Source organism: Propithecus coquereli, unplaced genomic scaffold, assembly GCF_000956105.1.
Source record: "Propithecus coquereli isolate 6110/MARCELLA unplaced genomic scaffold, Pcoq_1.0 Scaffold357, whole genome shotgun sequence".
NCBI classification, from domain to species: domain Eukaryota; kingdom Metazoa; phylum Chordata; class Mammalia; order Primates; family Indriidae; genus Propithecus; species Propithecus coquereli.
This window is the reverse complement of record NW_012149252.1, coordinates 1,639,817-1,650,938: the sequence shown is the minus strand read 5'-3', so window position 1 is coordinate 1,650,938 and position 11,122 is coordinate 1,639,817. Positions and strand designations below refer to the sequence as shown.

The 11,122-nt window shown below is 34.6% G+C and overlaps 1 protein-coding gene across 5 annotated transcripts in view; it reads right to left on the bottom strand.

Moving 5' to 3' along the window:
• Positions 1 to 11,122, bottom strand: part of BARD1 (BRCA1 associated RING domain 1) — an 85,012-nt gene that overhangs the window by 23,614 nt on the left and 50,276 nt on the right. For all 5 annotated transcript variants that reach the window (XM_012651461.1, XM_012651462.1, XM_012651463.1 and 2 more), the window contains 3 exons: positions 8,481 to 8,589; positions 5,120 to 5,252; positions 4,221 to 4,313 (listed from right to left, as the gene is read on the bottom strand). In XM_012651461.1, the coding sequence (XP_012506915.1) occupies positions 4,221 to 4,313; positions 5,120 to 5,252; positions 8,481 to 8,589 (335 nt within the window). The remainder of the gene's footprint in view (positions 1 to 4,220; positions 4,314 to 5,119; positions 5,253 to 8,480; positions 8,590 to 11,122) is intronic.

The following is an 11,122-nucleotide window of genomic DNA, read 5'->3' as shown; positions in this document are numbered from 1 at the left end:
ATTTCTATAAAATATAAGATAAATACCATTCTGTAAAATATTTGTAAAATAAATATGATGAGACAGATTGGCTGGTCTGTACAATTATGGCCTATTCTGAGAATCTTCATGCTAAGTCCATTAATTGTGGTATTGTAAGATACTCTATGTATACAATGTAGGAAAGTAAGAGATATCAAACAATTAAGACAAAATGCTTTTGAACAGAAAACTTCTGCTGGATCCAAATTCTTTTTGTTAAATTTGTAAAATAAGTCCATTATCTACAGGGAAAATTTAGAATAAAATTCTTCTTGAATCTATTCGGTTTATCAAAATTCTCATAAAAAGTTTAAATTAAAGTTTCTTAATAGTTAATCCAGTAAAGATTTTGTCTTCTAGCAAGCTAATGGACAGACTCTAGTCATACATCTTTACACATAATTTTGAAAGCTTTGGTCTACCTCACCTTTTTATAATATAAATGGTTTCAAGTAGTTTTGAATGGCTCTGAAATGATTTTTAAAATCAAACTGAGCCAGGCATAGTGGCACACACCTGTATTCCCAGCTACTCAGGAGGCTGAGGTAAGAGGATGGCTTGAGCCCAGGAGTTCAAGTTCCAGCCTCAGCAACATAGCAAAACCCCATCTCTTTAAAAAATAAAAGCAAACAAAAAAAACTGAGATGCTTGACCCTGAGAACAATAAGAAACTGTGAGAAATATATATTAGGAAAGAAGGTATTTGAAAGTTCTTGCCTTCTTTTTACAAACCCAATAACTATTTAAAGGGATTGCCTCAAACTCTGAACCTATTTCTCTTTGGACTCTATACTAGAACATATAAGGATATGAACTTCAATAAGAGATTCCATCTACCCTTTATCCTAAAAGAACCACTGATATTAGAGGATATTATTCACTACTGTGAGAATCACTAATTAGCACACTGTGAATTAGCTTGAGTTCATCAGTAATTCTATTATATAAAAATGACATGGCCAAGCCACGGAAATGACAAAACTTAAATTTCCCACAGAAGGCAGATTTTATAGAAAGGAATCACATAGCCAGTACGTGTAACCAAATGCCAGTTCAGCATATTCCCAAGAACTAGACTCAAAGTTAAGTATAAGTCTCAACGCTTTCAAAATTTCATATGGCTTCTTTATTACCAAGACCTTATTACGAAAATCTTCTTCCTATAACCACTGGCAAGGTTTCTGGCGCAGGTTTTGTACAAAAGCATCCATAACATGAAACCACTTTAAATGAGTTTTTTAAACATGGAGGCTCAATAAGACTTATCACAGATTTGAAAGGAAAAAGAAAATTCAAAAATCAGAGAGATATAAAGAGAAACTGGTTTTCCTTTTTAATGGTCAATCAGTCCAATTACTTATACTTCTCAAACCAGTTGTAATCAGGAGGACTAATAAAACAGGGATAGGAGAACAGAGGGAGAGGCACCACTAGGTATAGCCACTTAGCTGGATCAGACTGCACCAGTGGAGGCCAGCATCACAAGAAAAGAAGTGGTAGCATATTCAAAAAGGACATCATACCAATTGCTAAAAGGAAACTGTTTTACAAACCAAATCAACATCCAACTATAGATTAAATTAACAATTAAGATCATGATAAATCAAGCATTCTACCATAAAACCTTCAAAGCACAAAGCCATTATTTAAAACTAATTTTAATCCATTATTTGCTTCTTAAAAAGAAAAGTTTCATTAAATATATCCACTATTCTTTCTAACTTTTTATTTTAAAATAATTATAGCCACAGGAGATTGCAAAGAAATATAAAAAGAAGCCCCATACACCATTCCTCCAGTTCCAATGTTAACATCTTACGCAATTATAAAAATACCAACAAACTGACATTGATACAATCCAGAGCTTATTTGGAATTCAACAGTTACACACACACTCGTGTGTATGTGTGCATGCACACGTGCAGATCTACGTGATTTTATCATGTGTAGTCTGGTTTAATGTAAGTACTACTATGATCAAGATACTTTCTATGTAGCCATAGAAACAATCAATAGAGCGAATAAGGCCGGGCGCGGTGGCTCACGCCTGTAATCCTAGCACTCTGGGAGGCTGAGGCGGGTGGATCGCTCAAGATCAGGAGTTCGAGACCAGCCTGAGCAAGAGTGAGACCCCGTCTCTACTAAAAAATAGAAAGAAATGATCTGGACAACTAAAAATATATATATATAGAAAAAATTAGCCAGGCATGGTGGCGCATGCCTGTAGTCCCAGCTACTCGGGAGGCTGAGGCAGGAGGATCGCTTGAGCCCAGGAGTTTGAGGTTGCTGTGAGCTAGGCTGACGCCACGGCACTCACTCTAGGCCAACACAATGAGACTCTGTCTCAAAAAAAATAAAAATAAATAAAAAAAATAGAGCGAATAGACAACCTACAGAATGAGAGAAAATATTTGCATGCTAAACATCCAATAAAGGACTGGTAACCAGAATCTACAAAAAACTCAAGCAAATCACCAAGAAAAAAAAAAAAAAATCAAACCACCTCATTAAAAAGTGGGCAAAAGACATGAAAGAAACTTTTCAAAAGAAGATAGATCAATGGCCAACAAACATGAAAAAATGCTCAATGTCTCTAATCATGAGGGAAATGAAAATCAAAAAAACCACAATGAGCTATAACCTAACTCCAGTGAGAATGGCTTTTATCAAAAAATCCCCAAACCACAAATGCTGGTGAGGATATGAAGAGACAGGAACACTTATACACCATTGGCGGGACTGCAAACTGGTACAACCTCTATGTAAAGTAGTATGGAAATACCTCAAAGAACTAAAAGTAGACCTACCATTTGATCCAGCAAGCTCACTACCGGGTATTTACCCAAAGGAAAAAAGGAAATTTTATAAAAAAGATACCTGCACCCGAATGTTTATAGCAGCACAATTCACAATTGCAAAGACGTGGAAACAACCCAAGTGCCCATCGATACACGAGCGGATTGATAAAATGTGGTATATGTATACCATGGAGTACTATTCAGCCATAAAAAAAAATGAACTAATACCTCTTGTATTAACATGGATGGGACTGGAGACCATTCTTCTAAGTGAAATCACAAGAATGGAAAAACAAACACCACATGTATTCACTATTAAATTGGAACTTACCAATCAACACTTATGTGCACATATGGAAATAAAATTCATCTGAAATCAAATAAAATTCATCAGAAATCAAGCAGATGGGAGAGGAGAGGAGAGAATGAGCAAATTCACACCTAACAGGTACAATGCACACTATCTGGGTGATGGGTACACTTATAACTTCGACTCAAACTGTACAAAAGCAATTTATGTAACCAAAACATTCGTACCCCCATAATTCTCTGAAATGAAGTAAAATAAAATAAAATAAAATAAAATTAGTCAACTGTATCATTTCAAGACTCCCTGTGTCACTCTTTTGTAGACACTAATCTTTCTTCAACAATTAGTTAATGAAAAAAGTTAATCCACTGTCCTATTTTAGCCATGATATCAAAAGTAAATACTTTAGCTATTGAGGAGTAGAAAATAACTGTGTGTAAGCTTTCTTTTTATTTTGTCTCAAGTCCTAAGTGAATTCAAGGGTAAGAAAAGCAAACAAGTGACAGTAGGGAAAGCAAAAGGCAGCACTGAAGGTGGTGGGATTTGACTACCAGTAACAAGAGGGGAGCAGGGAGACATTTTCAGGGGAGGTTGAGATAGCTGCAATCAGACAGTACAAGGCAGTCTAAATTTTCCAACATCTTCCTAAAAATATTGGATTAACTAAGAGACCAAAGGGTATTATACAGCTAATATTTTAGCAATCATAAAGGGAAAGCAATAAACTACTTTCATTTGATAGACCTGTCACACAGTATATTTAAAACATGTGTTCATTAAATTAAATATATCATTTAATATTATTATAGATTGCTTAAGCTTAAAAGTACACTATGTACTCCATTTACTCTTTATTAAAATAGCTGGTATTGTAGGAAAAAAGAACTGTAAAACCAGAAAATATTTGTAAACGTATACTAACAACATCTAAATGATACCATTAATATGAGAAGATTTTTCAAAATACAGTGACTAACCAGAGGTAAGAAAGTCAACCTAAGTTCCTTAAATAATTATGGGCAATAATAACTGTGAAAAATGAAACTAGTCTTGTTAATTCATTTTGTAATTCCCCCGAATCCAGTACTTACATTCAAATTTCAGGATCCAGCATCCACTGAGAATCCCAAGCATACACTTCAGGGTACTTTGAACTGCATCACCAGGAACAATAACATGAGTTACTAGAATACAAAAAAAGCAGTAAGAGAAATAGAGATATAAACCAAAATAATTCTTTAATTAGCCTGCTTTTTATAACTAGTTAAGTCTATATTTTATAAACTTCTATCTGAATTTTCTTCAAAGGCAACAATTTTTACACTTAAGTATAAGACTTCTTTTATTAATATTTAGTATCACTTTCTAACCTGGCCATCAACATAAAAAAAATCAGATAAAAAAACCATATTAAAATTTTAAAGCCACATTAGCAAACAAATAATTTTTCTTTTATTTTCAACTAAGGAATTATGGCATTACATTGTACTACAATTTATTTGTCATTAGCAAAGTCATAAATTTGCTTTTCCAACATACTGTTCTGTCCTAAAATATATGCAAAGCTTTAACCTTTACATTTCCTAACTACATTACAACTATAAGTAGCCTAGGCAACATAGCAAGATCCCAGTCTCTACAAAAAACAAAAAAATTAGCCAGGCACAGTGGTGCACACCTATAGTCCTGGCTACTTGGGAGGCTGAGGCTGGAGGATCACTTCCACCAAGGAGTCTGGTGTTGCAGTGAGCTCTAATTGTGCTACTGCACTCCAGCCTGGGTGACAGAGCAAGACTCCATCTCTTTAAAAAAAAAAAGTTGTAAGTAGTTTATTACTATAAAAATATTTTAGATTTATTACAAGATGCAAAGTATATGTATACAGTTATCTCCCAATGACTAAAACATGTATTAGTTATCAAAGGTAGTTCTTCAAAAGGATTATCTATTTAAACATTTTTTCCTACCAAAAAAATGTCAAAATCCTCACCTGTACTGTCAAACTCAGCACACTTTTTAGCCTTAAGAATTGTGGCAAGCTCACTGAGCATGCTCTGCTGTTCTGAAGAAAGCCCACTGCCTATAAGCACAAGAGGTCGATCTCTACGCTGCCCGGTGTTCTTCTGTTAACAAAAAAGGAGACAGGACACAGCATTAAAAATATCTGAAGACTAGAGAAAGATGTTAAACAGACCTTCATTTGATATAAGTTTGAATTTCTTTACTTACTTACTCTAATAATTCTCAATAATTTCCATTGAATCTATATTCAGAACCTTGATGCTCAATGCATTTAAACAATTATTTTTCTATTTCCTCATTTTACCCTCAAGAAAACATCAGTTGGGAAAGCTCTCTGTATCCAAAGCATCTTGTTTACTTGATTTTAAATTGGGTCTCTCTAGGGTTCTACAACTTCATTCTGTCAAGTAACCCAAAAAAACCACTTAAAATGATCAATTCCATATGCCCCACCACTAACTTATCCCAACAGAGTTAAACTCAACTTGGTCTGTTCAGTTCAAACTGAGATCATCTGAAAACATCAACAACACCAAGGCTTCTATTAATAGAACAGCACTGAACTCAGAGATAGAAAACAAATTTTTATTTTCAAAACAGTAATCTCTAAAAACCAAGAAAAGATGAAAACGGACAAGAAAACTATCAGGTCCACAAATAGTAAGAAGTCCATGGAGCTCATGAAAAGGAAAGAAGTGCTTTGACTAATAAAACTATTTTTACTTTAATATTTAGACTTAGAATTTCCAGGAGATAAAAAAGACAAAAATAAAGAGAAGGCAACAATGGATAGTATTAAAGATTAGACGTAAAAGATTCAAAGAAACAATGGGATAGTGGCTACAACAGCGGCCAACAGAAATTTAACAAATGGATATGGGAATGAGAGCTAGCTGAAAGCTACCTAAGAAAACTGAAGCAAGGATCCCGCAAAGAAGAAAGAAAAAGTTAATCAGTATTATTGTATTAAAGGAGAAAAAACCAAACACAATACTATCATTTTTAAACACAAGACACAGAGCTCTCACATGTGTATAGTACATAATGTATACTAGACATCTGGGCTTTCAAAACCTCCAAAGAACATGAGGGAAATGCTGAAGGGATGGCCACCTTCAGTTCACTAACTAGATGGGAGAGAGTTGGCACTTAAATATTCACTCCGCATATCAGAGCAGTGATAATTTAATCAGTCTGATGCCCTACAACGCTTAAATCGCTGGCTACATCTATAAAGAGATTGATCTCAATAATTCGTTGACTCAAAATATGTTGAAAGCCCACTATGTATTAAGCGAGTATACAGGACATTTTTTAAAAGTATTTCCATAAAAAGTGTTTTTAAATGACAGAATTCAGCACTTAAAAGATGAGCTACCTGAATTACCTATTCCTCTAAGGTTCTAGCAGCAAAGGTTTTACTGTACACACTACATAAGGCACACATAAATTTACAACATTTTTGTGTATGTATCTTTCCTAGTCACTAAATTGTAAGATGATGTAACCATGTCTAACCTGAATGGCATAAACACTCCATAACATGAAAATAGTTTAGAGTACTTTACGGATTGTTCAATTACTACATAATGATAATATTAAAAAATAGTATAGTGTTTCAAAAATTCTTGTCAGTTATACAAATAAAAGCCATAAAAATAGCTCTAAATAGAACACATTACTTCTCAATTTATATAACTCCACTTCAGCTAAATTAGTTCACTGCACAAAATACAAGAGTGAAAAGATATCATTACTAAATATAGCACATGATACTATTTCCACCAACCCAAGGAAAGCACCAAAGTGGGTCAAGCACTTTCCTATCATAGTTTTTTAATTTGCATAAAAAATAGAAACTGGCACTAATTTCTCATAGTTAAGAAATGCTCTAATAAAACATAAAGCAAACAGCTGCCAGAGCCACATGTCTGATTTGGGATGGGGTGGGGGCTGGGGGCTTGATTTAAATAAGCAGAGGTCTCAGAAACACCAGCCTCAAAAGAGGTTCAAAAAACATCCCAAGGATTGAACACTATAATTTTATAGAGATTACATATTATGTTCATCAGCATTAAATAAACTCTTAAATGACAACTGGATAGGATACTTTTTCTTAGATAAAATGATTATTCTTAATTGAGTTTATAAAAAATAAAGTTTAAAAAATCAAAAAAAAATAAAAAGAAGAACCATGCTGTTCAAAAGGGATCATGGGCAGAGAAGTCCCAAAATGAACATGGCAAGCAGCTTTTTAAGTCTTTAAGATTAGAGGTTGCTTCTCAAATTTAAAGCAGTTTTCTGAGGCTAGGAGCAGTGGCTCACACCTGTAATCCTAGCACTCTGGGAGGCTGAGGAAGGAGGATCACTTGAGCTCAGGAGTTCAAGACCAGCCTGAGTAAGAGTGAGACCCCGACTCTACTAAAAATAGAAAAATTAGCTGGGCGTTGTGGTGTGTGCCTGTAATCCCAGCTACTCAGGAGGCTGAGGCAGGAGAATCGCTTGAGCCGAGGAGTTTGAGGTTACTGTGAACTAGGCTGACGCCATGGCACTCTAGCCCAGATTTACATATCCAATGATCATTCAAAGTCTCCATGTGATGTATTATAAACATAAAATTGGTACACAGCACTTGATTTCCTTCCCCATGGCAGCAAATGGCACCTCCATCTACTCCACTGCTATGATCACACTAACATCATCCTTTTCCTACATCTCATATATAACCCATCAGAAAGTCTCATTTAGACACTCACTAGTTTCCAGAAATAATGAACTTCTTTCTAACCTTCAAATGTGTCAACCGCATATACCGAAGGGACCATATGCTTGTGTCCTCCAGATGTTCACCTGGCTGCCTCCCCCTCGGCATTCAGTTTTCAATTCAAATGAATGCCTAAAAGGCCCTCCCTCTCCAACAACCCCCCTCCCTTACTACCCACTACCTCCATCCGGTGACGCTGCATCATCTTCTTCAAAGCATTCATTTCTAAGTGCCTGAAACTATTTTATTTATATTAGTTTACATATTTACAGTCTGTCTCTCTCCTATGTCTCACCAGACGGTAAGCTCCTTGAGAATAAGAGTCCCATCAGTCAGTCATTGTTGTATGAATGCTGCCTAAAGTACAGAGGTGGCTCAGTGAATATTTCTGGATGGTCTTATTCTGATTATGTCTTTGAATGCACAGTAGCTAATATCCAGGAAGTGCTCAATAATTGTTTGGTGAATGAAAGTAATTTGCTAACTGGAAATTTTTCCATTATGTTCCTTTCATAACCAATTTCAATAAAAGATATAAATGTCCCAAAGCTAAATCCATGCTTACCACCAAGCAATGGCTAGTTGAGGATGATTCATTCTTCTCTGGTAGCAGCAATAGGGACTTCAGATTTTCATTGTCTGTATAATCCACAGGCCGCAGACCAAATATGTTACTGGTAAAATAAGTGCAGATGGGTTTAAGTAAATAAAACGCATGGCTTGATTCTTAACTAAATGGATACACTGGCAAACAATTTCTTTGACATCTTTAATAATATACAATTTTTACTAAAATAAAGGACTCAGAACTGACATTAGGCATAAGGATCTAGTATTAAAAACTGCTGAATTCAAAGGACCAAAGACATAAAATTTCATTTTGATACCAGATTATAAGGATTGTTTTTCAACGAATATACTGTTACTTACATATGAATGTTTTCACAACTCTGTATATTTCTGTATTCATTTTTTAAAATATGGCTTCATAACCATGAATAACTATGGGTAAGAGGCTTTCAAATGCAAATAAAAATCATTTACTATAGCTATTATAGGCTCTATAGTCTATATAAACAAAGTACAAAATTAGATAAATTCACAGAACAGGCATTTAGATCTACTAGAAGGAAAATTATGCCACATGACAAACAATTTAATAAAGTAGTTAACAGGGCACTTTACGAATTAATTTTAACATGTATGTATACTATAATATATAATAATCACAGCTATCATAGAACAAACTAGTACGGTTCAGAGAACAATTTCATACAAATTTCTCAGCATGCACTAATTTACAAATCACAGAATGTTATACTGGTAAAGACTTTAGAGATCACAGTATGATCCCATTATTTTATAGATGAGAAAACAAAGAGAGAGGAACAGGTTCCAATTACTGACTAAGGTCATATTCCCCTTGTTCAATTCCACTAAAATTAAATATTGCTCATCCTTAGTCTTTCACTTACAAGTAACTTGTTAAAACTATAGGACTTTTGTCTACTATTCAGCTTCCGTATATATGGTTCCAAAATATGATTTAAATATACTATACTATGGCGATAGGTTTTCAAAATGAGCATTTCTTTTATAATCTTTTATGTTTTTAAGATTATGGTATATATATATAATGGCCACTAGAGTTCACGTGAAAATGCAATGTGTTAAATAGGATATAAAATTATAAGCATGGTATATAATATCAATTTTGAAATTTGTATTGAATGTATAGACAAAGATCTGGGAGGAACAGAGTAAAACATTAAGGGGAGACAAGGAGGAAGGCATCAGCTCTGTCTGATGCTGCAGAGGTCACACAGATGACAAAAGCATGTACTGAGTTCAGACACAAGGTCCTTAATGACCTTGGTGAAAGCCGTTTTGCTGGCAGAGTGGGGAAAGAAAGCTAGTGGATTAGGACAAGAAATGAACCACAGCAAATGTTTCTCTAATGACTGCCATTCGTGACTATCAGGTTCCATCACTCTTTCTTCTTTGCACAGTGCTGGATAAATACTGACAAGTTTGTATTCTCAGACTCCCCTTTATGGCTAGGTCCAACACCATGTAACCTTCCTCTGGCAACATCTTTCTCCAGCCAAGGTATAATGCAATCAATTGTACTTCGGCTTTCTGATTTAAAACAAAGTGACACAAGTCACTGTTTACATTTAGAGCAGACAGTCTCAGGGTATTTCAAAAGGCTCTCATCCACTATACTTGATACTTCCTAATTTCATTCTCTAAATTATTATGCTCCTATACAACTACACAATCTCCCCACACACATATGCTATAAATACAAAAGTAAAAATCCGAGTCGAAGAACCAGTATTCTAGGTCTTAAGCCACCAAGTACAAAAATGAATAAACAACAAAAAAATATGTCAACTATATACCATTAAACAATCACTGCACACACAAGGACTTCTTAACAAAGACAAATATAGATTTTATGCTCCAAAGCTTTAAAATACAGAGCCCAAACAAGTGCACTTTATTAATGTATAGTAACTGGATGACATTAGCCTAGTTATTTTACATAAATACAAATAAAAATCCACTATGACAACATGAAAACATGTTAAGTGAAGGATTTCTTAAAGTACCACCATCGGCTAGTGAAGACTTTAAACCAAAAAATAAACAATATGACAATGGTCTAAACCAGTAAGATGATTTTGCCTTCTAAAGAACTGCTTTATCAAATGACTAGCAGCATTCCAATTACATTTAGGGTCCTTACTACACAAACCTTACTATCTTATATGGTCTTAAAACATATGGTTTCTCCACCTGGATTACGAATGGCTTCAGCTTATACACAATCACTAAACTCTTAGCCCTCTTGTACTGCTAATGAACTGAGCAGTACAGTATAAGTTCTATAGATGGAAAGATAATCAGTGAAACATCAATCCTGCATCATGGGAGATGGGGCCTATTAAATCCTGTCATGTTGCTTCTGCTTTGTCATGAAGCAACCACTGATATTTAGAATTAGACATAAGTTTACATGCGGTACCTTCAAAAACCATAGCAAGACAAGATGGGGTATACATAAGATTTCTTCTTTATTATTGGGGCACAACAAAGTGTGCTTTCTTGCCATAACGATATATTTGAATGGACTGACACTTTGATTAGAGATTTAGTGTGAAAAATCAATTCAAAATGCATATAAACAGATTTATTTCCTTT